The 26,209-nt window shown below is 41.2% G+C and overlaps 2 protein-coding genes across 2 annotated transcripts in view; both read right to left on the reverse strand.

Annotated features, from left to right (window-relative positions):
* Nucleotides 1-189: 189 nt before the first annotated feature.
* The window catches only part of LOC129423420 (complement factor B), a 105,074-nt gene continuing 79,054 nt past the window's right edge, over nucleotides 190-26,209 (reverse strand). The window contains exons 14-18 of the mRNA XM_073871206.1: nucleotides 1,809-1,888; nucleotides 1,581-1,681; nucleotides 1,214-1,343; nucleotides 1,001-1,047; nucleotides 190-890 (exon numbers count right to left, since the gene is read on the reverse strand). Of these exons, the coding sequence (XP_073727307.1) occupies nucleotides 720-890; nucleotides 1,001-1,047; nucleotides 1,214-1,343; nucleotides 1,581-1,681; nucleotides 1,809-1,888 (529 nt within the window). The 3' untranslated portion in view covers nucleotides 190-719. The remainder of the gene's footprint in view (nucleotides 891-1,000; nucleotides 1,048-1,213; nucleotides 1,344-1,580; nucleotides 1,682-1,808; nucleotides 1,889-26,209) is intronic.
* On the reverse strand, nucleotides 3,168-4,893 carry LOC141366097 (complement C2-like). The gene is made up of 3 exons (XM_073871209.1): nucleotides 4,704-4,893; nucleotides 4,162-4,356; nucleotides 3,168-4,048 (listed from the first exon to the last, which is right to left on the reverse strand). The coding sequence occupies exons 1-3, from the start codon at nucleotides 4,864-4,866 to the stop codon at nucleotides 3,855-3,857; spliced, it is 552 nt and encodes a 183-aa protein (XP_073727310.1). The 5' UTR covers nucleotides 4,867-4,893; the 3' UTR covers nucleotides 3,168-3,854.

The following is a 26,209-nucleotide window of genomic DNA, read 5'->3' on the forward strand; positions in this document are numbered from 1 at the left end:
TGCATTAATCCAACCTTTTGACCACAATTCCGGTCATTTTTCATTTTGTCCTGTTATATATATTTAAAAAAATTTACTGCCTGTGTTAAATGTTATGTTTATTAAATTAAACATGTTAAAGGTATAATGAATCATTGATGATGATTAAATAAAAGCTGGAAATTCAGAATGAAGATAAACTGATGCATGCATTTTTGATTTGCCTTTATTATGCAACAAGACTTTAATTGCATGATTATCATAAAGCTCAAAGACACAAAAGATTTACTTCACTGAGATACAGTGGTGTTCAAAAAATAGCAATGCTGTGCAACATTAGTAACCTGATAAACCATTGTTATAAACCACTTACAAACAATAGACCCATTGGTAATAATATCCACACTTGATACACTACTGATTAAAAAGTTGATTTGAGAGGAGGGAAAAACAGATAAAGAAATGCAGCAAAGTTTAAGATGTTCAGTTAAAATGATCTCGAATCTTTTAAAAATGGCAATAAAACCCAAAACATACCCAAAGAAAACAAGCAACTACTGTTAGAACAGATCGAAACAGATTGAATAATCAGGAAAAGGCAAAGATTCAGCCTTTCATCACCTCTATGAAGATCAAAGATGATCTAAAATTATCTGTAAGTATTCAGAAAATTTCTTTAAACACCACTGTATATGCACAATGTTGCGGATTATGCAAATAAGCTTTTGTTAAATAAATGTTCACAAGAATGTAAGAGGGGTTCCTATTGTTTCATTTCCCAGATATGTTTTAAGGAAAGAACGTATTTCTGGACTGAACAGATTTGTATGGTAATCTCTGGAATCTTTCTCAGATTTAGGTTTAGGGCTGCGTGCACACATATCCTTCACTCCCCAGCTTACAATACCGACCTATCAAAGATATTTCTTATATTAAAAACAAACATCTCTCAGAACAACATGCTTGTAAAAAGAAGTTAACAAACATAAGACTGAAGTGGAGAAATGATTCAAAATCTCACCTGTACTATTCGAGCACCAGGAACAAATGTGGCACCTCCAGAATCACCTGTCACAAAATGACATGCACACACAAAATCATTGTATACGCCTGACAAAACTTAAATATGAATTCTAAAACAAACGCTATGAGTGAGGTTTAATAATAATCTTCTGTAACACCAACACTAGATATTGCCAAATACAACACGCCCTACTGCAAACATCACACATACCTTTACAGGCAACATCATCTAGGTCTCGTTCAATACCACCGCTGCACAAAAAATTGTGTGAAACAATATCAGTTGCATTTGTCGCAGTAATTCCTTTTGCTTTTTTTGCATCTTCAATACAAGCATCCCACTGAAAAAAACAACAACAAATTGACATGAGACTACTGAAGTAGCTGATGCCATGCTGAGCTATGTATGTACTGTATGTGTTTCACAATATCTAAGTAATCCTCTGTCCAGAGTTATCAAAAATCAAGCAATGTAAAAGCATAATAAATGCGCACATGAATGATTATATACAGAGTAAAATTTTAAGTTCAAAATTGGACCGTTTTCAGTAATGTTATTTTATATTACACATAATCACCAAATTTCCCTGTTTGATTTTGATGTTCTTCTTTTCAATGTTGCCTTCGATATCTGACATGAAAGCAGCATTCACGATTTCTGTACTCAACAGCATCTCCTCTGTAACAACAACATCAATGAAATGTGCATTGTATTTTAGTCGCTACATATAGTGAGTTCATAAGTTTGCACACCCCATGCAAAAACCTTGTGATAAAATATTGGATTTTGCTTGTTTTAAGCTCACCATGTTTTTTGCACGTTCCCTCTCTGTCTGAAAGTTTTAGAGCTCCACTGGTTTCCTTGGTGCAGGGGATGCAAATTGGTCTGCACAGATAAACAGGTTATTTTAATAATAGGCACTTTCTTATAAGAGTAAAATTATTCAACCCCAACTGAAATTGATTGTTTTGGCCGGTTTGACATTGATTTTGATCATTCAGTCATCCTGCTTACAATTACATCAAAGAGGCATGTGTAGGTCAGACAAATATAACATAACATTTATAATGAAATAACCACAAATGTCTTTTCTGTGCTCACATCATTATCAGTTTTATTCAACCCCCAAGTGACATTCAATCTTAGTACTTAGTACAACATCCTTTTACAGTTAAAACAGCTTTTAAACGTGAAGCATAGCTTGACACAAGTGTCTTGCAGCGATCTACGGGTATCTTCGCCCATTCATCATGGGCAAAAGCCTCCAGTTCAGTCACATTCTTAGGCTTGCGCACTGCAACTGCTTTCTTTAAGTCCCACCAGAGGTTCTCAATCGGATTTAAGTCTGGTGACTGCGATGGCCACTTCAAAATGTTCCAGCCTTTTTTCTGCAACCATGCTCTAGTGGATTTGGAGGTATGCTTGGGATCATTGTCCTGTTGAAAGGTCCAACGTCTCCCAAGCCTCAGGTTTGTGACGGACTGCAACACATTGTCATCCAATATCTCCTGGTACTGAAGAGAATTCATGGTACCTTGCACACGCTGAAGTTTCCCTGTACCTGCAGAAGCAAAACAGCCCCAAAGCATGATTGACCCCCCACCATGCTTCACAGTAGGCAAGGTGTTCTTTTCTTCATAGGCCTTGTTTTTCCTCCTCCAAACATAGCGTTGATCCATGGGCCCAAACAGTTCTAATTTTCCACAGAACACTATCCCAAAACTTCTGTGGTTTGTCCACATGACTTTTGGCATACTGCAGTCGACTCTTCTTATTCTTTGGAGACAGCAAGGGGGTGCGCCTGGGAGTTCTGGCATGGAGGCCTTCAGTACGCAGGGTGCGCCGTATTGTCTGAGCAGAAACTTCAGTACCCACATCTGACAAATCTTTTCTCAGTTCCTCAGCAGTCACACGGGGACTTTTTTCCACTCTACGCTTCAGATAGCGCACAGCAGTCGCAGTTAGCATCTTTTTTCTGCCACGACCAGGAAGCGTTTCAACAGTGCCCTTTGCCTTGAATTTGCGAATGATGCTTCCTATGGTGTCTCTTGGTATGTTTAACATCTTTGCAATCTTCTTATAGCCATTGCCCTTCCTGTGAAGATTAATCACCTCTTCTCTTGTCTTCCTGGACCATTCTTTTGACTTCACCATGTTTGTAACCACACCAGTAAATGTTTAGAAGGAGTTGAGTATCACAGTCATTTTAAAGCTGCCTAATTGGTGCTTATTAGGCTTTATTGCTGTTCCCTGACATCCATAGGTGTTTTCAATACCTGATTGAAAACACTTCAATGAACCTCTGTTCTTCAGAGTGGTAGTTCTTTAAGGGGTTGAATAATTGTGTCAATGAAGAATTCACAAAAGAAACATTTACTACTATATTACAAAACCAATTGATGTCATTTTAGTTGCATATGGTTCTTTAAGAAGTCATTGTAGGATTTCATTCTGAATACAATTACAAATGTACACTAAATTCCCTAAAACCCTTAACAGCATTGGGGGTTGAATAATTTTGAACACAACTGTAAAACAGAGTTAATGTATTGCAAGTTTTTATTCATTCATGTTTTCTCAAAATGTAGGATATATTTATGATTATCATCTAAATTGCATTATTAATTTATTGGCGCCGTTCCAGGTTTCATGGTGAGAGCTGATCAATCCACACACAAGTCGGGAAATTTGGAATTGCTTATCCACCTAGGCTGCTTGTCTTTGGAATGCAAGGATACACAGCGAGAACAAGCGGCCCCACACAGAAAGGCCTCTCAACCCAGCTGAGCCTCGAACTGGAGACTCTGTTGTTGCTGATACCCACCGAGCCGCCCCTAAATTGCATTACTTGTTACTTACAGTTTCTTCCACAGATTGGTGTGCCACCACTCCACTTCCCATTAGGTTGGCAAATTCGGGACACTGAGCCACTGAATGTGTAGCCAGTTTGACACGAGTAGTTTGTTGTACTGTTCACGAAATACCTCTGCTGATAAGGATAGACATCGCCGTTTTCAAAACCACGAGGATCAGGGCATGTGACCACTAAGATACATAGACACAAATGCAGAATATATAACTCGAATTATGTTTTTGTTAGTTTTTAATGAATAAGAATGGATTATAGAGAGATACAGATGTCATACTCTATTGCTTACTCTTGCACTGTGTTTTCCTTGTTGGTCTTGGGTCCCATCTTCCATTTTTACACTGCCGGCTCTTAACGGATGGGTAATAGCCTTCCGGACAAGTATATCTCAGAACGCTACCTTCAGAAAAACCCTTTGAGAGAGAAAATCTCCCCATACTAATGTCCAGATTCTCATTAGAGCACAAGGTGGAAGTCGCAGCACCTGTAGGAAATATAAATATGATACATTTGATTACAAGAATACATTGAAAAATATTTCATAAATGTGTTCATAACATCGCTAAGTGTATCTTCACGTATTTTTGTCATTTGCAAATGTTAAAGTTTCACGAAAGTTCATGGGAATACTACTTGACCCAAAATTAATATTTGTGAATTTTTATATGTTACATGAAATGTTTTTAAAAAAATGAAATGTTGTAAAATAAAACAGTATAATAGTAGTTTGATGAATTACTTTGATTTAATTAAATTCCGGTTACAAGACTTTCTGTTGTTTTAAGAGATAACTCGATGTTTTGGATTATAAAGCAGTGCAAGAAGACCTACCGGTTATAAGAGCACATAAATGTGCAAGTATGAATAGATGAAGTGCTTCATACTCCATGATGCTCTTTTTGTCTCCCCAGTAAACGAAAAACAGAAGACGTTCATCGACATATTTATACACCAGTGAAAGGAAGTGACTGTAGGCTGTGGACATATTTAGCATGTAACAGAGAAAACATCCAACCTAAGCAATAATCATTGTAAAAGTCAAACTTTGTTTTTTGACAGTACTTTTGTTTATAGATTATTTAAAATGGTCAACCGTAAAAACACAGTCAAAACCGGCTTGAATTATGAAAGTGCTTTTATTAAAAGGTTTTAAAACTTTTAGTTTACACTGTCTGCTTTCTTCTGGTGTGTGTTCTCGCTCGGGCTGACCGACATCGGCGTGAGGCTGGTCTCGAGGGCTTTGACATAGGCCTGTGCGGCAGAAGTTTTAATTTTTTGGTCAGACCAAAACCTTCAGATGTTTAGAGTTCAGATGTAAAACAGTAAATGTAAAAGTGCGTCTGAAAGGTTTTCTTGTAAATTAGAATTTTTTTATCAACCTATGTTTCGCTTCAGTAATTTCACTTTAATGGCAATGAAAAAGATTATTAGTCAGTAACTAAAATGCCTTATTTTCAATATAATTATCTCATTTTTGACAGAGATTTAGCAGCTTTTGCATCTGATCTATTATCTCAGGTGTATGTGTTGAGTTGAGCTGGAACCGACCAACTGCATTTTCCCGCTTTCTCAGGGTCTGGTCCACATAAAGCTTGGTTTTCTTAAGACGGATGCTCTGGGCAGCTGTCCTCTTTAAGATTTTCACAATCAGACCTCCTGGTTGTAGATTTTCACGCCTTTGTAGCCATTTATGGAATCGGTGTAAACTGTTGTATCTAACAAGCATAATTATACATATAAAAACAAACCCTTTTTGCTCATTATCAGGGTGCAATCTTCTCTTCTTATTATAAATGCACTAACTTGCGTAGTATGTAGATGTTGCCGTTGCGACAGGCCACAGTGATACGAAACTCCACTTTAAACTGACCGGTCACATCCATTGTGATACAATTTAGGAGATTCATATTGCATTTATATTCTGTATTTGTTTTATTAACATATGGTTTCATATACTGAGTGTTTTCATATCTTAAAGTTGAATATTAATGTGTTTTCTGCACCTGAATAGAACTGTTTTGTTGTTAAGTTTTTGTTCATCTAAAGCACACTGAGTGCATTGCCCTTTTTAACTAAGTTCATTGCAATTGCATTGTTAAGTTTTCAAGAAAAGTGCAGTTGCATTGAAACAAAAAGAACGAAGGAAACCTAATTGCTGATTGGAGAAAACGAAAAGGTTGAATAGAAAACAAAAAAAACAGTGACAGATGCAGAATTAGTAGCTGATGCTATGGAAAACACAGAGTCTGTGTTTAAAAAACAGGAAATGTGTGCGTTGCAAGCTTGCAATGAAACTATAAGAATAGGAGGCAGTTCAGCTGTCATATCTCTTTGATGATCATCAGGCTGAGCCAGTATTGTGTTTATGCTGTCTGGATACAATTCTTAGCAAATTGTTAGCAATTTTAGGAATCATTACCGACCAAAATACAAAAACTACCAAATTACTACAGCTGACAACTGAGGTAATGTAATGAATCTACCTGGAAATGCAACAAACTTAGGGAACTGTCGTCTTCACTCTCCAAGTGAACCGTGCTCAAGCCCACCTTTAAAGCCGATTAACCAAACCGTGCCCGGGCGCGGTACAGAGCCATCACACTAGTCAAACGAACCAGGCTTTGGGGGTCAAACGTGCCCAAGCGCGGTTTGGTTTGGATAATGAGTATGCACTTACAGGCTGTGAGTCTGAAGCGGGAGGAATTATGATTTGTGTCGATCTTGTCTACATCACCAATCCCAGGAAGTAAACTGTTACCTATAATCCGTGTGTTTGTTGTAGTCCAAGAAAAGAGATTTATGTTGGAGACGATAACTTGCATCATCGTTTACTATAGGGTATGTATCTTTTGCATAACATTAACATGTACTAATAATACACACCAAATGAAATGTAAAATCACGAATCGGACCATATTGCTCTTTAATCCAACATTTTGACCACAATTCTGTTTCTGGTCATTTATCTTTTCACCTGATATATATTCAAAAACATTTTTACAAATAATGGCTGCATTAAATGTTGTGTTTATTAAATTAAACATGTGAATAAGAATTAGGAATAATTGATAATGATTAAAAAAAACTTTGAAAGTCAGAATAAAGATAAACAGATGTATGCATTTTTTATTGTCCTTTATTAATACTTTAATTGCATAATTCTCACAAAGTTCAAAGACACAATTTTTTTTAACTGCAGTACAGTGGTGTTAAAAAAAACAGTGCAACCTGATAAACCTCTGGTATTATTAGTAATATTTCTGCATTGGAAATTATTCAGTTACAGATGTAGTAGTTAAAAAGATTATTTTTCTCTTCACAGAAGAGGAAATGCCCCTTAAATAGGTGTTTTTACAAGACAACAACTCCAAACACACAGACAAGAGGGAAAAATCTTGGTTCCAGACAAAAGGATTGAGGTTATGAAGTGGCCAGCTCAATCTTCTGATCTCTACCCCATTGAAAGCTTGTGGGGTGACATTAAAATGCTGTTTCTGATGCAAAACCTAAAAAAATGACAGGATCTGTGGATCCTGGAGTAAATCAAGCCGCCAGAAGGTGGTTGACTCGATTTGACACAGAAGTGCAGAAGTTGGGGGAGTGGTCTACTCATTTTCAGTGTTGAGGTATGTTATTGCCTTAAAGGCACACCACAGAACTTTTTGGCCACTAGGGGGCGCTAGACATGTATTTTTCACGCCTAGCGCCCCTAGAGGCCACAAGCGCCGCAGCACTGTCGCAAAGGAAAATAACTCGCCAACCTTAAAACTAAACTCAAAACTAAACATTTAAAACGCTAAACGATCAACATTTTGAGGCATCAGGGAGAAACGCAGTCATGTTACAACTTTCTAATGATGAACTCGTGGCAGAAGCCATTTCTCAATCTGAAGGTTGCAGCCTCCGGATGCCGTATGCAGCTTAGCAATACGTCATCAAGACTGTCTTATTTCAGAAAATCAACAATTACAAAGTTGACTATTATACTAAGTTAATCGTAAATTGTTGCAGTATGCTTATGACTTGCGAATGTAATGCTCAGTTTACCTTAATAAACCAGGCTTGATGACGTATGCAGCCTGCATATTTGATCTCCGGAGGTTGCAGCCTTCCAATTGAGAAACGACCAATAGAATTTCCTTGCCTTTTTCCAAACAAATATTGTTGCATCGTCTCTTTCTCCCTCGCCACCATGATTTTCCGCAATGGCGCTCGTATTTCCTCTCTTTTGTGTGAAAATTGTCGCTCCAAATCCAAGTAAACCGATGTATTTACTGCCGCTTTGTAATACGTCACGTGAGTGACAGCGGAACGCAGCAAATGAGGAAGAGAGAAGAGAGAAATGCTCGAATCTGATTGGTGAATGAATAGGGTTTGGTTTTACACTGTGTGAGTTTGAGCAAGTTTGACTGCTCAATCCTGGATTGTAATGTAAATACAGACAGTAAAAGAAAGGTAAAAACATGAACACGTGAATCCAGCATCTGAATACAGGGAACTATATGCAAGATAATCACCGTCATTTATAAAAAAGATCGCATTTATGTATGAATCAAGATTGTGAGTTTATAAAAAAATTGCCTTTAAGAGGAATCGAACCTGGGTCGCCGTGTCATAGGTCCGTTACACTAACACAATGGCACAGAGTCACATGGTAGAAATTGCTCTCTACACTCCTTAAGTAGCCTCCAGCAAAATTCACGTTCAAAAATAATTGTGTGGAGGAAATGACGTATGCCGTAAAGCAGTCAAATTTTTTAGTTTTTTTTGTGCTCTGGTTACTACCACAAACCCTAAGTTTTAAAGTACGAGTAAAAGCGATACAGACCCCATCAGGCTATGGTAGACATGTCATTCAACCTATTTAAAGTCGATGTACTATCACAAGGGTCTTGAAAATTTATTATGAATGTTGAAAAATTACATGGTGTCACTTTGACTGGGGGTTTTTGATGCATCCCTCTGTCGTCTGTGTGCGTGCGCGTGGGCGCTGGGGCGCGCTGCGACGCTTCGATAGCATTTAGCTTAGCCCCATTCATTCAATTGTACCATTAAGAGATAAAGTTAGAAGTGACCAAACACATCAACGTTTTTCCTATTTAAGACGAGTAGTTATACAAGCAAGTTTGGTGGTACAAAATAAAACGTAGCGCTTTTCTAAGCGGATTTAAAAGAGGAACTATATTTTATGGCGTAATAGCACTTAATAGCCAGGGGGCGGGGTTGGATTTAGATCCAGGGGCGGAGCTGGATCCCGATCCAGAGATCCCATTGGTCGGCAGTTTTACCACAAGACACGACATACACGTGTTGCTGCGTTACCATTTCCGCATTAAGTCGTAACTAAATTAAGTTATTATTTTGACATAAAAGCGAACTTTACTTATGACTACATTGCTATAATGCAGTGTTTCTCAAACTTTTTCTGCCATTCCCCACTTTGGAGGTAGGGAAGAGTTCCAAGCCCCACCTGTCCCAATCGCCCGAACAAAATCGTAATCAGCTAGGCTGTAAGTTACCGCGTGACATTTTCTACAGTCTGATTTATTTAAGTTTTAAGCTAGGTTTATGTTTAAATGTGCCGTTTTGAGTGTATGGTCAATAAATAATTGAATTAATAGATTTTCTCCCATTTTTAACGCCCCACTTGTAATGTTCCTATTCCCCACCAGTGGGGCCCGCCCCACACTTTGAGAAACACTGCTATAATGTTTTGGAGTAAAACATTTCGGGTAAGCCTACTATCAGTTATCCTACCACATGCAGTTTAAGACCTATTAATGCAGGGGTGTCAAACTCAAGGCCCGCGGGCCATATCCGGCCCGCCCCCTCATTTCATCTGGCCCGCGAGAGTTTACAAATTATGTTAATTATGTGGCCCGCGAGAGTTTATAATTATTTTATTGTTATTATAAGTTTTATTTTTTTTGCAGGTTATTTCCTACATTGATTTTTTTTGCAGCCACCAAAACTAATTTTTGTCGCGCCAAAGTCTTTTTGTAATGTAATTATGTTGATAATGTTGATGATTGCATGAGAAAGAGCGTGCAGTGCCCCGCACGCGCGCACTACTAGAGTGGGCGTGTCTGAATGCGAACGCTGCAGCCTCCGGAGGGCACATTTCCAGGCTGCATACGTCATCAAGACTGTCTTGTTTCAGAATATTAACAATTATAAAGTTAAATATTATTCTTTGTTTATAGTAAATAGTTGTAATATGCGTATGACTTGCGAATGTAATGGTCAGTTAACTTATATAATCCAGGCTTGATGACGCTGCCTATGCGACCTCCGCATATGGAAACGGACAGTATCTGCTCGTGCTTTTCTCCCTCTCTCGCGCACGCTCACGCGCATCCAGCGAGGAAATGTTTTCCGTCTCGTGTACAGAAATGTTTCGCGATGTCCAGCTGGGATTGTTTACACAGCGTCTACTCCCGCTAAATACGCAAACTAATGACTCTTCTGAACCGATAACTTTTAATAAACGATTGAAACTATTGATCTGTAGCCTACAACACTGAACTCATGAGACGTCAGTCAATCAGACACTCAAAGCCAGATAAAAATATCACAGTTTTTTGTAAAGAGGGCAAGAAATGACAAGCCAGAGTATATGTCAAATAAATGCATATTGTGGTGGAGATTGTAAAACAGATTAGTATTTTAAAATGCCTCTCATTTTCTTACCTGCACAATGAAGGATAACATAACATTTTGAGTGTACTCACATACAACATGTGTTTTTGTCAACACAAATACTTTTTAAATAATCTGTAGAATAGTTGTACTCTATACACTTTGTCATTATTTGCCCCTGGGCTTCTACGTTCAAAGCTAGGTATTAATTGAGTTATTAACAAAACCAATAGTAAGTAAATGCAGAGAAAATTAAAGCTGCAAGCAGCGATGGAAGGGCCCTCGCACGCATGTGCACCGCTACCCTAAGGCATTAGTAAAGCAGTGAACCAGGGGGATATGAATTAAAGTGGGTAAATATAGGTGGATATTCAAAGGGAAACTGATGTGCCACACCGCTTGTGTGCAGCAGGTGGCGCTACGACTGTACCTGATTATTGTTATATTGACGTGTTCAGGCTGGGATCCTTATCAAACTTGTGAAGTCGGGGGCAGATCGGAAAATGTATGTCTGAATTACAACAGCTTCCTGTTTCATGGCGAAATATCACACTTTGCCAGGCTGCCACGGACACGCCCTTTAACGAAAAGTCAAGATCTTCGCAATTTATCACGGCAAAGGGCTTAACATCAGTCTAACCAAATATGATGATTATTTGATTAAATCTCTAAGAGCAGTAAATCACAGCGTAAAACATGGCATTTCCTGCTACCTGTAGGTGGCGCTATGACTGAAGCTGAATATTGGCATCAAAATGTGTTCAGGTCAAGACCCTTATCAAACATGTGAAGCGTGGGGCAGATTGGACAATGTATGCCTGAGATAGAACAACTTCCTGTTTCATGGCGAAAATGCTGAATTTTGTCAGGCCGTCACGGACACACCCTCCAACGAAAAGTCAAGATCTCTGCAATTTAGCATCGCAAAGGCCTTTAGATGAGACTGACCAAATGTGATAATGATCGGATTAAATCGCTAGGAGGAGTTCGTTAAAGTACGACGCTTAGAAATGTCAAAAAATGACAGAGAAAATTCAAAATGGCCGACTTCCTGTGGCGTTTAGATCTTAGCTCCAAGAGACTTTTTTGTAGGTCTTGGGGTGCTTGATGATCCTACCAAATTTCGTATCTGTATGTTTTTCGTAGTGGGGGGGCTGTTCTCTTGAAATTTTGCAGGTGGCGCTATCGAGCCATTTCTACACGCCCACTTCTGACGCCTATACTACATGTAAATTTTCGCCACTTCTGACGCGTGTGCAAATTTTCATGAGTTTTCGGGTATGTTTAGGCCTTCAAAAATGCGATTCATTTCGGAATATAATAATGAATTAAAGCTGCAAGCAGCGATGGAAGGGCCCTCGCACGCATGTGCACCGCTACCCTATGGCATTAGTAAAGCAGTAAACCAGGGGGGTATAAATTAAAGTGGCTAAATACAGGTGGATATTCAAAGGGAAACTGATGTGCCACACTGCCTGTGTGCAGCAGGTGGCGCTATGACGGTACCTGATTATTGTTATATTGACGTGTTCAGGCCGGGACCCTTATCAAACGTGTGAAGTCTGGAGCAGATCGGATAATGTTTGCCTGAATTACAACAGCTTCCTGTTTCATGTCAAAACATCACACTTTGCCAGGCCGCCACGGACACGCCCTTCAACGAAAAGTCAAGATCTTCGCAATTTATCACGGCAAAGGGCTTAACATCAGTCTGACCAAATATGATGATGATTTGATTAAATCTCTAAGAGCAGTAAATCACAGCGTAAAACATGGCATTTCCTGCTACCTCTAGGTGGCGCTATGACTGAAGCTGAATATTGGCATTAAAATGTGTTCAGGTCGAGACTCTTATCAAACATGTGAAGCGTGGGGCAGATTGGACATTGTATGCCTGAGTTATAACAACTTCCTGTTTCATCGCGAAAATGCCTAACTTTGTCAGGCCGCCACGGACACACCCTCCAACGAAAAGTCAAAATCTCCGCAATTTAACATCGCAAAGGCCTTTAGATGAGATTGACCAAATATGATGATGATCGGATTAAATCTCTAGGAGGAGTTCGTTAAAGTACGACGCTTGGAAATGTAAAAAAATGACAGAGAAAATTCAAAATGGCTGACTTCCTGTGGGGTTTAGATCTTAGTTCCAAGAGACTTTTTTGTAGGTCTTGGGGTGATAGATGATCCTACCAAAATTTGTATCTGTACCTTTTTCGTAGCGGGGGGGCTGTTCTCTTGAAATTTTGCAGGTGGCGCTATCGAGCCATTTCTACACGCCTACTTCTGACGCCTATACCACATGTAAATTTTCACCACTTCTGACGCGTGTGCAAAATTTCATGAGTTTTTGAGCATGTTTAGGCCTTCAAAAATGCGATTCATTTCGGAAAATAATAATAATAATAATAATTAAAGCTGCAAGCAGCGATGGAAGGGCCCTCGCACGCATGTGCACCGCCACCCTATGGCATTAGTAAAGCAGTAAACCAGGGGGGTATAAATTAAAGTGGGTAAATACAGGTGGATATTCAAAGGGAAACTGATGTGCCACACTGCCTGTGTGCAGCAGGTGGCGCTATGATGGTACCTGATTATTGTTATATTGACGTGTTCAGGCCGGGACCCTTATCAAACGTGTGAAGTCGGGTGCAGATCGGATAATGTATGCCTGAATTACAACAGCTTCCTGTTTCATGGCGAAATATCACACTTTGCCAGGCTGCCACGGACACGCCCTTCAACGAAAAGTCAAGATCTTCGCAATTTATCACCGCAAAGGGCTTAACATCAGTCTGACCAAATATGATGATGATTGGATTAAATCTCTACGAGCAGTAAATCACAGCGTAAAACATGGCATTTCCTGCTAGCTCTAGGTGGCGCTATGACTGAAGCTAAATATTGGCATTGAAATGTGTTCAGGCCAAGACCCTTATCAAACATGTGAAGCGTGGGGCAGATTGGCCATTGTATGCCTGAGTTAGAACAACTTCCTGTTTCATGGCGAAAACGCTGAAATTTGTCAGGCCGCCACGGACACACCCTCCAACGAAAAGTCAAAAGCTCCGCAATTTAGCATCGCAAAGGCCTTTAGAGGATACTGACCAAATATGATGATGATCGGATTAAATATCTGGGAGGAGTTTGTTAAAGTATGACGCTTGGAAATGTCAAAAAACGACAGAGAAATTTCAAAATGGCTGACTTCCTGTGGGGTTTAGAGCTTAGTTCCAAGAGACTTTTTTGTAGGTCTTGGGGTGATAGATGATCCTACCAAATTTCGTATCTGTACGTTTTTCGTAGTGGGGGGGCTGTTCTTTTGAAATTTTGCAGGTGGCGCTATTGAGCCATTTCTACATGCCCACTTCTGACGCCTATACCACATGTAAATTTTCACCACTTCTGACGCGTGTGCAAAATTTCATGAGTTTTTGAGCATGGTTAGGCCTTCAAAAATGCGATTCATTTCGGAAAATAATAATAATAATAATAATAATAAACGAAGCAAAAACAATAGGGCTTTGCACCCACGGTGCAGGCCATTCTGGCCTGCTCCTCGGTGCTCGGGCCCTAATAATAATAATAATAATAATAATAATAAACTAAGCAAAAACAATAGGGCTTTGCACCCACGGTGCAGGCCATTCTGGCCTGCTCCTCGGTGCTCGGGCCCTAATTAAAACTGCAAGCAGTGATGGAAGGGCCCTCGCACGCATGTGCACCGCCACTCTATGGCCTTAGTAAAGCAATAAACCAGGGGGATTGAAATTTCAGTGGGTAAATATAGGTGGATATTCAAAGGAACTTTGAAGTGCCACAGCTCTTTTTGTGCAGCAGGTGGCGCTATGCTTGTAATTGATCGTTGTAACATTGATGTGTTGAGGCCAGGACCCTTGTCAAACGTATGATGTCTGTGACAGGTCGGACATTGCATGCCTGAGTTACAACAGCTTTCTCATGGCGAAACATCAAACTTTGACAGGCCACCATCGACACACCCCTTTAACGAAATGTCAAGATCCTCACAATTTATCATTGTGAAGTCCCTAAGTTCAGACTGACCAAATATGATGATGATCTGAATACATTTAGATGAGCAGTAAATCACAGTGTTAAACATGTCACTTTCTGCTTCCAGCATGTGGCGCTATAACTTTTACTGAATATTGCCATGTTGATGTGTTCAGGACAGGACAATTATCAAACTTGTGAAGCGTGGGTCAGATTGGACATTTTAAATCCGAGTTAGAACAACTTCCTGTTTCTTTGAGAAACACAGAAATTTGGCAAGCTGCCACGGACACACCCTCCATTGAAATGTCAAGATCTCCGCAATTTAGCATTGCAAAGCCCTTTAAATGACACACACAAAATATGATGATTTTCTGATTAAATTTATAGGAGGAGTTTGTTAAAATACGAAGGCAAGAAATGGCAAAATTTGCACTCAAATTACAGAGAAAATTCAAAATGGCTGACTTCCTGTGGGGTTTACAGCTTTGCTCCAAGAGACTTTTTTGTAGGTCTTGGGGTGATACATGATCCTACCGCATTTCGTATCTGTACGATTAACGTTGTGGGGGGGCTGCTCTATTGAATTTTTGTAGGTGGCGCTATAGAGCCATTTTAACACCCCAAGTTCTGAAGCCTATATCACATGAAAATATTTGCCACCTTTGACATGTGTGCAACGTTTCATGACTTTTTGAGCTTATTTAGGCTGTCAAAAATGTGATTCATTTAGCAATACTTTGCGAGGCCGCAACGGACACGCCCTTTAATGAAAAGTCAAGGTCGTTGCTTTTTATCATCACACAAGGTCTTGAGATTAGACTGATGAAATATGATGTTGATATGGTTAAATCTCTAAGAGCAGCAAGTCACAGCATTAAACATGGCATTTCCTGCTGCCTCTAGGTGGCGCTATGACTGTTACTAAATTAAGCCATGTTGATGTGTTCAGGCCAGGACTCTTATCAAACGTGTGAAGTCGGGGGCAGATCGGACAATGTATGCCTGAATTACAACAGCTTCCTGTTTCATGTTGAAACATCACACTTTGACAGGCCGCCACGGACACGCCCTTCAACGAAAAGTCAAGATCTTCCCAATTTATCATCGCAAAGGGCTTAAGAACAGTCTGACCAGATATGATGATGATTTGATTAAATCTCTAAGAGCAGTAAATCCCAGCGTAAAACATGGTATTTTCTACTACCTCTAGGTGGCGCTATGACTGAAGCTGAATATTGCATTGAAATGTGTTCAGGCCAAGACCCTTATCAAACATGTGAAGCGTGGGGCAGATTGGACATTGTATGCCTGAGTTAGAACAACTTCCTGTTTCATGGCGAAAACGCTGAAATTTGTCAGGCTGCCACGGACACACCCTCCAATGAAAAGTCAAAAGCTCCGCAATTTAACATCGCAAAGGCCTTTAGATGATACTGACCAAATATGATGAGCATCGAATTATATCTCTGGGAGGAGTTCGTTAAAGTACGACGCTTGGAAATGTCAAAAAATGACAGAGAAAATTAAAAATGGCTGACTTCCTGTGGGGTTTAGAGCTTAGTTCCAAGAGACTTTTTTGTAGGTCTTGGGGTGATAGATGATCCTACTAAATTTCGTATCTATATGTTTTTCGTAGCGGGGGGGCTGTTCTCTTGAAATTTTGCAGGTGGCGCTATCGAGCCATTTCTACACGCCCACTTCTGACGCCTATACCACATGTAAATTTTCACCACTTCTGACGCGTGTGCAAAATTTCATGAGTTTTCGGGCATGTTTAGGCCTTCAAAAATGCGATTCATTTCAGAAAATAATAATAATAATTAAAGCTGCAAGCAGCGATGGAAGGGCCCTCGCACGCATGTGCACCGCTACCCTATGGCATTAGTAAAGCAGTGAACCAGGGGGATATGAATTAAAGTGGGTAAATATAGGTGGATATTCAAAGGGAAACTGATGTGCCACACCGCTTGTGTGCAACAGGTGGCGCTACGACTGTACCTGATTATTGTTATATTGACGTGTTCAGGCCGGGACCCTTATCAAACTTGTGAAGTCGGGGGCAGATCGGAAAATGTATGTCTGAATTACAACAGCTTCCTGTTTCATGGCGAAATATCACATTTTGCCAGGCTGCCACGGACACGCCCTTTAACGAAAAGTCAAGATCTTCGCAATTTATCACCGCAAAGGGCTTAACATCAGTCTGATCAAATATGATGATGATTTGATTAAATCTCTAAGAGCAGTAAATCACAACGTAAAACATGGCATTTCCTGCTACCTCTAGGTGGCGCTATGACTGAAGCTGAATATTGGCATTGAAATGTGTTCAGGCCAAGACTCTTATCAAACATGTGAAGCGTGGGGCAGATTGGACATTGTATGCCTTAGTTATAACAACTTCCTGTTTCATGGCGAAAATGCAGAAATTTGTCAGGCCGCCACGGACACACCCTCCAATGAAAAGTCAAGATCTTCGCAATTTAGCATCGCAAAGGCCTTTAGATGAGACTGACCAAATATGATAATGATCGGATTAAATCGCTAGGAGGAGTTCGTTAAAGTACAACGCATGGAAATGTCAAAAAATGACAGAGAAAATTCAAAATGGCCGACTTCCTGTGAGGTTTAGAGCTTAGCTCCAAGAGACTTTTTTGTAGGTCTTGGGGTGCTAGATGATCCTACCAAATTTCGTATCTGTACGTTTTTCGTAGTGGGGGGGCTGTTCTCTTGAAATTTTGCAGGTGGCGCTATCGAGCCATTTCTACATGCCCACTTCTGACACCTATACTACATGTAAATTTTCGCCACTTCTGACGCGTGTGCAAATTTTCATGAGTTTTCGGGTATGTTTAGGCCCTCAAAAATGCGATCCATTTCGGAGAAGAAGAAGAAGAAGAAGAAGAAGAAGAAGAAGAAAAATAATAATAATAATAAACGGAGCAAAAACAATAGGGTCCTCACACCCTGGTGTGCTCGGGCCCTAATAAACGAAGCAAAAACAATAGGGCTTTGCACCCACGGTGCAGGCCATTCTGGCCTGCTCCTCGGTGCTCGGGCCCTAATTAAAGCTGCAAGCAGCGATGGAAGGGCCCTCGCACGGATGTGCACCGCCACCCTATGGCATTAGTTAAGCAGTGAACCAGGGGGATATGAATTAAAGTGGGTAAATATAGGTTGATATTCAAAGGACAAAAAATGTGCCACACCGCCTGTGTGCAGCAGGTGGCGCTATAACTGTACCTGATTATTGTTATATTGACGTGTTCAGGCCGGGACCCTTATCAAACGTGTGAAGTCTGGAGCAGATCGGATAATGTATGCCTGAATTACAATAGCTTCCTGTTTCATGTCAAAACATCACACTTTGCCAGGCCGCCACGGACACGCCCTTCAACGAAAAGTCAAGATCTTCGCAATTTATCACGGCAAAGGGCTTAACATCAGTCTGACCAAATATGATGATGATTTGATTAAATCTCTAAGAGCAGTAAATCACAGCGTAAAACATGGCATTTCCTGCTACCTCTAGGTGGCGCTATGACTGAAGCTGAATATTGGCATTAAAATGTGTTCAGGTCAAGACTCTTATCAAACATGTGAAGCGTGGGACAGATTGGACATTGTATGCCTGAGTTATAACAACTTCCTGTTTCATCGCGAAAATGCCTAACTTTGTCAGGCCGCCACGGACACACCCTCCAACGAAAAGTCAAGATCTCCGCAATTTAACATCGCAAAGGCCTTTAGATGAGATTGACCAAATATGATGATGATCGGATTAAATCTCTAGGAGGAGTTCGTTAAAGTACGACGCTTGGAAATGTAAAAAAATGACAGAGAAAATTCAAAATGGCTGACTTCCTGTGGGGTTTAGAGCTTAGTTCCAAGAGACTTTTTTGTAGGTCTTGGGGTGATAGATGATCCTACCAAAATTCGTATCTGTACGTTTTTCGTAGCGGGGGGGCTGTTCTCTTGAAATTTTGCAGGTGGCGCTATCGAGCCATTTCTACACGCCCACTTCTGAAGCCTATACCACATGTAAATTTTCACCACTTCTGACGCGTGTGCAAAATTTCATGAGTTTTTGAGCATGTTTAGGCCTTCAAAAATGCGATTCATTTCGGAAAATAATAATAATAATAATAATTAAAGCTGCAAGCAGCGATGGAAGGGCCCTCGCACGCATGTGCACCGCTACCCTATGGCATTAGGAAAGCAGTGAACCAGGGGGGTATGAATTAAAGTGGGTAAATACAGGTGGAAATTCAAAGGGAAACTGATGTGCCACACCGCCTGTGTGCAGCAGGTGGCGCTATGACGGTACCTGATTATTGTTATATTGACCTGTTCAGGCCGGGACCCTTATCAAACGTGTGAAGTCTGGAGCAGATCAAACAATGTATGCCTGAATTACAACAGCTTCCTGTTTCATGGTGAAACATCACACTTTGCCAGGCTGCCACGGACACGCCCTCCAACGAAAAGTCAAGATCTTCGCAATTTATCATCGCAAAGGGCTTAAAATCATTTTCACCAAATATGATGATGATTTTATTAAATCTCTAAAAGCAGTAAATCACAGCGTAAAACATGGCATTTCCTGCTACCTCTAGGTGGCGCTATGACTGAAGCTGAATATTGGCATTGAAATGTGTTCAGGTCAAGACTCTTATCAAACATGTGAAGTGTGGGGCAGATTAGACATTGTATGCCTGAGTTATAACAACTTTCTGTTTCATGGCAAAAACACTTAACTTTGTCAGGCCACCACGGACACACCCTCCAACGAAAAGTCAAGATCTCCGCAATTTAACATCGCAAAGGCCTTTAGATGAGATTGACCAAATATGATGACGATCTGATAAAATCTCTAGGAGGAGTTCGTTAAAGTACGACGCTTGGAAATGTCAAAAAATGACAGCGAAAATTCAAAATGGCTGACTTCCTGTGGGGTTTAGAGCTTAGCTCCAAGAGACTTTTTTGAAGGTCTTGGGGTCATAGATGACCCTACCAAATTTCGTATCTGTACGTTTTTCGTAGTGGGGGGGCTGTTCTTTTGAAATTTTGCAGGTGGCGCTATCGAGCCATTTTTACACGCCCACTTCTGACACCTATACTACATGTAAATTTTCGCCACTTCTGACGCGTGTGCAAATTTTCATGAGTTTTCGGGTATGTTTAGGCCCTCAAAAATGCGATCCATTTCGGAGAAGAAGAAGAAGAAGAAGAAGAAGAAGAAGAAAAATAATAATAAACAGAGCAAAAACAATAGGGCTTTGCACCCACGGTGCAGGCCATTCTGGCCTGCTCCTCGGTGCTCGGGCCCTAATTAAAGCTGCAAGCAGCGATGGAAGGGCCCTCGCACGCATGTGCACCGCCACCCTATGGCATTAGTAAAGCACTGAACCAGGGGGATATGAATTAAAGTGGGTAAATACAGGTGGATATTCAAAGGGAAACTGATGTGCCACACCGCCTGTGTGCAGCAGGTGGTGCTATGACTGAAGCTGAATATTGGCATTGAAATGTGTTCAGGCCAAGAACCTTATCAAACATTTGAAGTCTGGGGCAGATCGAACAATGCATGTCTGAATTACAACAGCTTCCTGTTTCATGGCGAAACATCACACTTTGCCAGGCCGCCACGGACACGCCCTTCAACGAAAAGTCAAGATATTCACAATTTATCACCGCAGAGGGCTTTAAATCAATCTAACCAAATATGATGATGATTTGATTAAATCTCTAAGAGCAGTAAATCATAGCGTAAAACATGGTATTTCCTGCTACCTCTAGGTGGCGCTATGACTGAAGCTGAATATTGGCATTGAAATGTGTTCAGGCCAAGACCCTAATCAAACATGTGAAGCGTGGGGCAGATTGGACATTGTATACCTGAGTTAGAGCCACTTCCTGTTTCATGGCGAAAACGACGAAATTTGGCAGCCCGCCATGGACACACCCTCCAACGAAAAGTCAAGATCTCTGCAATTTAGCATCGCAAAGGCCTTTAGATAAGACCGACCAAATATGACGATGATCGGATTAAATCTGTAGGAGGAGTTTGTTGCAGTATGAAGCCTGGAAATGACCAAATTTGCACAAAAATCAAGGCAAAAATTCAAAATGGCCGACTTCCTGTGGGGTTTAGAGCTTCGCTCCAAGAGACTTTTTTGTAGGTCTTGGGGTGATAGATGATCCTACCAAATTTCGTATCTGTAAATTTTTCGTAGCGGGGGGGCTGTTCGCTTGAAATTTTGCAGGTGGCGCTATCGAGCCATTTCTACACGCCCACTTCTGGCGCCTATGCCACATGTAAATTTTCGCCACTTCTGACATGTGTGCAACGTTTTATGACTTTTTGGGCTTGTTTAGCCTGTCAAAAATGCGATTCATTTACCGATACTTTGCGAGGCCGCCACGGACACGCCCTTTAATGAAAAGTCAAGGTCGTTGCTTTTTATCATCACACAAGGTCTTGAGATTACACAGGTGAAATATGATGTTGATATGGTTAAATATCTAAGAGCAGTAAATCACAGCGTAAAACATGGTATTTCCTGCTGCCTCTAGGTGGCGCTATGAGTGTTACTGATTTATGCCATGTTGATGTGTTCAGGCCTGGACCCTTATCAAACGTGTGAAGTCAGGGGCAGATCGGACATTGTATGCCTGAGTTATAACAACTTCCTGTTTCATGGCGAAACATCACACTTTGCCAGGCCGCCACGGACACGCCCTTCAACGAAAAGTCAAGATCTTCGCAATTTATCAAGGAAAAGGGCTTAACATCAGTCAGACCAAATATGATGATGATTTGATTAAATCTCTAAGAGCAGTAAATCAGAGCATAAAACATGGTATTTCCTCCTACCTCTAGGTGGCGCTATGAGTGAAGTTGAATATTGGCATTGAAATGTGTTCAGGCCAAGACCCTTATCAAACGTATGAAGCGTGGGGCAGATTGGACATTGTATGCCTGAGTTAGAGCCACTTCCTGTTTCATGGCGAAAATGCCGAAATTTGTCAGGCCGCCACGGACACACCCTCTGACGAAAAGTCAAGATCTCCGCAATTTAACATCGCAAAGGCCTTTAGATGAGATTGACCAAATATGACGATGATCGGATTAAATCTGTAGGAGGAGTTCGTTAAAGTATGAAGGCTGGAAATGACCAAATTTGCACAAAAATCAAGGCAAAAATTCAAAATGGCCGACTTCCTGTTGGGTTTAGAGCTTCGCTCCAAGAGACTTTTTTGTAGGTCTTGGGGTGATAGATGATCCTACCAAATTTCGTATCTGTACGTTTTTCGTAGTGGGGGGGCTGTTCTCTTGAAATTTTGCAGGTGGCGCTATCGAGCCATTTCTACACGCCCACTTCTGGCGCCTATGCCACATGTAAATTTTCGCCACTCCCGACATGTGTGCAAAATTTCATGAGTTTTCGAGCATGTTTCGCCCCTCAAAAATGCGATTCACTTTGGAGAAGAAGAAGAATAAATAATAATTAAAGCTGCAAGCAGCGATGGAAGGGCCCTCGCACGCATGTGCACCGCTACCCTATGGCATTAGTAAAGCAGTGAACCAGGGGGATATGAATTAAAGTGGGTAAATACAGGTGGATATTCAAAGGGAAACTGATGTGCCACACCGCCTGTGTGCAGCAGGTGGTGCTCTGACTGAAGCTGAATATTGGCATTGAAATGTGTTCAGGCCAAGAACCTTATCAAACATGTGAAGTCTGGGGCAGATCGAACAATGTATGTCTGAATTACAACAGCTTCCTGTTTCATGGCGAAACATCACACTTTGCCAGGCCGCCACGGACACGCCCTTCAACGAAATGTCAAGATATTCACAATTTATCACCGCAGAGGGCTTTACATCAATCTAACCAAATATGATGATGATTTGATTAAATCTCTAAGAGCAGTAAATCATAGCGTAAAACATGGTATTTCCTGCTACCTCTAGGTGGCGCTATGACTGAAGCTGAATATTGGCATTGAAATGTGTTCAGGCCAAGACCCTAATCAAACATGTGAAGCGTGGGGCAGATTGGACATTGTATACCTGAGTTAGAGCCACTTCCTGTTTCATGGCGAAAACGCCGAAATTTGGCAGCCCGCCACGGACACACCCTCCAACGAAAAGTCAAGATCCCTGCAATTTAGCATCGCAAAGGCCTTTAGATAAGACCGACCAAATATGACGATGATCGGATTAAATCTGTAGGAGGAGTTTGTTGCAGTATGAAGCCTGGAAATGACCAAATTTGCACAAAAATCAAGGCAAAAATTCAAAATGGCCGACTTCCTGTGGGGTTTAGAGCTTCGCTCCAAGAGACTTTTTTGTAGGTCTTGGGGTGATAGATGATCCTACCAAATTTCGTATCTGTACATTTTTCGTAGCGGGGGGGCTGTTCGCTTGAAATTTTGCAGGTGGCGCTATCGAGCCATTTCTATACGCCCACTTCTGGCGCCTATGCCACATGTAAATTTTCGCCACTTCTGACATGTGTGCAACGTTTTATGACTTTTTGGGATTGTTTAGCCTGTCAAAAATGCGATTCATTTACCGATACTTTGCGAGGCCACCACGGACACGCCCTTTAATGAAAAGTCAAGGTCGTTGCTTTTTATCATCACACAAGGTCTTGAGATTACACTGGTGAAATATGATGTTGATATGGTTAAATATCTAAGAGCAGTAAATCACAGCGTAAAACATGGTATTTCCTGCTGCCTCTAGGTGGCGCTATGGGTGTTACTGAATTATGCCATGTTGATGTGTTCAGGCCAGGACCCTTATCAAACGTGTGAAGTCAGGGGCAGATCGGACATTGTATGCCTGAGTTATAACAACTTCCTGTTTCATGGCGAAACATCACACTTTGCCAGGCCGCCACGGACACGCCCTTCAACGAAAAGTCAAGATCTTCGCAATTTATCAAGTTAAAGGGCTTAACATCAGTCAGACCAAATATGATGATGATTTGATTAAATCTCTAAGAGCAGTAAATCAGAGCATAAAACATGGTATTTCCTCCTACCTCTAGGTGGCGCTATGAGTGAAGTTGAATATTGGCATTGAAATGTGTTCAGGCCAAGACCCTTATCAAACGTATGAAGCGTGGGGCAGATTGGACATTGTATGCCTGAGTTAGAGCCACTTCCTGTTTCATGGCGAAAATGCCGAAATTTGTCAGGCCGCCACGGACACACCCTCTGACGAAAAGTCAAGATCTCCGCAATTTAACATCGCAAAGGCCTTTAGATGAGATTGACCAAATATGACGATGATCGGATTAAATCTGTAGGAGGAGTTCGTTAAAGTATGAAGGCTGGAAATGACCAAAATTGCACAAAAATCAAGGCAAAAATTCAAAATGGCGGACTTCCTGTTGGGTTTAGAGCTTTGCTCCAAGAGACTTTTTTGTAGGTCTTGGGGTGATAGATGATCCTACCAAATTTCGTATCTGTACGTTTTTCGTAGTGGGGGGGCTGTTCTCTTGAAATTTTGCAGGTGGCGCTATCGAGCCATTTCTACACGCCCACTTCTGGCGCCTATGCCACATGTAAATTTTCGCCACTCCTGACATGTGTGCAAAATTTCATGAGTTTTCGAGCATGTTTCGCCTCTCAAAAATGCGATTCACTTTGGAGAAGAAGAAGAATAAATAATAATAATAATAAACGGAGCAAAAACAATAGGGTCCTCACACTTGTGTGCTCGGGCCCTAATTAAAGCTGCAAGCAGCGATGGAAGGGCCCTCGCACGCATGTGCACCGCTACCCTATGGCATTAGTAAAGCAGTGAACCAGGGGGATATGAATTAAAGTGGGTAAATACAGGTGGATATTCAAAGGGAAACTGATGTGCCACACCGCCTGTGTGCAGCAGGTGGTGCTATGACTGTAGCTGAATATTGGCATTGAAATGTGTTCAGGCCAAGAACCTTATCAAACATTTGAAGTCTGGGGCAGATCGAACAATGTATGTCTGAATTACAACAGCTTCCTGTTTCATGGCGAAACATCACACTTTGCCAGGCCGCCACGGACACGCCCTTCAACGAAAAGTCAAGATATTCACAATTTATCACCGCAGAGGGCTTTACATCAATCTAACCAAATATGATGATGATTTGATTAAATCTCTAAGAGCAGTAAATCATAGCGTAAAACATGGTATTTCCTGCTACCTCTAGGTGGCGCTATGACTGAAGCTGAATATTGGCATTGAAATGTGTTCAGGCCAAGACACTAATCAAACATGTGAAGCGTGGGGCAGATTGGACATTGTATACCTGAGTTAGAGCCACTTCCTGTTTCATGGCGAAAACGCCGAAATTTGGCAGCCCGCCACGGACACACCCTCCAACGAAAAGTAAAGATCTCTGCAATTTAGCATCGCAAAGGCCTTTAGATAAGACCGACCACATATGACGATGATCGGATTAAATCTGTAGGAGGAGTTTGTTGCAGTATGAAGCCTGGAAATGACCAAATTTGCACAAAAATCAAGGCAAAAATTCAAAATGGCCGACTTCCTGTGGGGTTTAGAGCTTCGCTCCAAGAGACTTTTTTGTAGGTCTTGGGGTGATAGATGATCCTACCAAATTTCGTATCTGTACATTTTTCGTAGCGGGGGGGCTGTTCGCTTGAAATTTTGCAGGTGGCGCTATCGAGCCATTTCTACACGCCCACTTCTGGCGCCTATGCCACATGTAAATTTTCGCCACTTCTGACATGTGTGCAACGTTTTATGACTTTTTGGGCTTGTTTAGCCTGTCAAAAATGCGATTCATTTACCGATACTTTGCGAGGCCGCCACGGACACGCCCTTTAATGAAAAGTCAAGGTCGTTGCTTTTTATCATCACACAAGGTCTTGAGATTACACTGGTGAAATATGATGTTGATATGGTTAAATATCTAAGAGCAGTAAATCACAGCGTAAAACATGGTATTTCCTGCTGCCTCTAGGTGGCGCTATGAGTGTTACTGAATTATGCCATGTTGATGTGTTCAGGCCTGGACCCTTATCAAACGTGTGAAGTCAGGGGCAGATTGGACATTGTATGCCTGAGTTATAACAACTTCCTGTTTCATGGCGAAACATCACACTTTGCCAGGCCGCCACGGACACGCCCTTCAACGAAAAGTCAAGATCTTCGCAATTTATCAAGGAAAAGGGCTTAACATCAGTCAGACCAAATATGATGATGATTTGATTAAATATCTAAGAGCAGTAAATCAGAGCATAAAACATGGTATTTCCTCCTACCTCTAGGTGGCGCTATGAGTGAAGTTGAATATTGGCATTGAAATGTGTTCAGGCCAAGACCCTTATCAAACGTATGAAGCGTGGGGCAGATTGGACATTGTATGCCTGAGTTAGAGCCACTTCCTGTTTCATGGCAAAAATGCCGAAATTTGTCAGGCCGCCACGGACACACCCTCTGACGAAAAGTCAAGATCTCCGCAATTTAACATCGCAAAGGCCTTTAGATGAGATTGACCAAATATGACGATGATCGGATTAAATCTGTAGGAGGAGTTTGTTAAAGTATGAAGGCTGGAAATGACCAAATTTGCACAAAAATTCCTGTTGGGTTTAGAGCTTCGCTCCAAGAGACTTTTTTGTAGGTCTTGGGGTGATAGATGATCCTACCA

The sequence above is a fragment of the Misgurnus anguillicaudatus genome, chromosome 9 (genome assembly GCF_027580225.2).
Source record: "Misgurnus anguillicaudatus chromosome 9, ASM2758022v2, whole genome shotgun sequence".
Taxonomy (NCBI): Eukaryota; Metazoa; Chordata; class Actinopteri; order Cypriniformes; family Cobitidae; genus Misgurnus; species Misgurnus anguillicaudatus.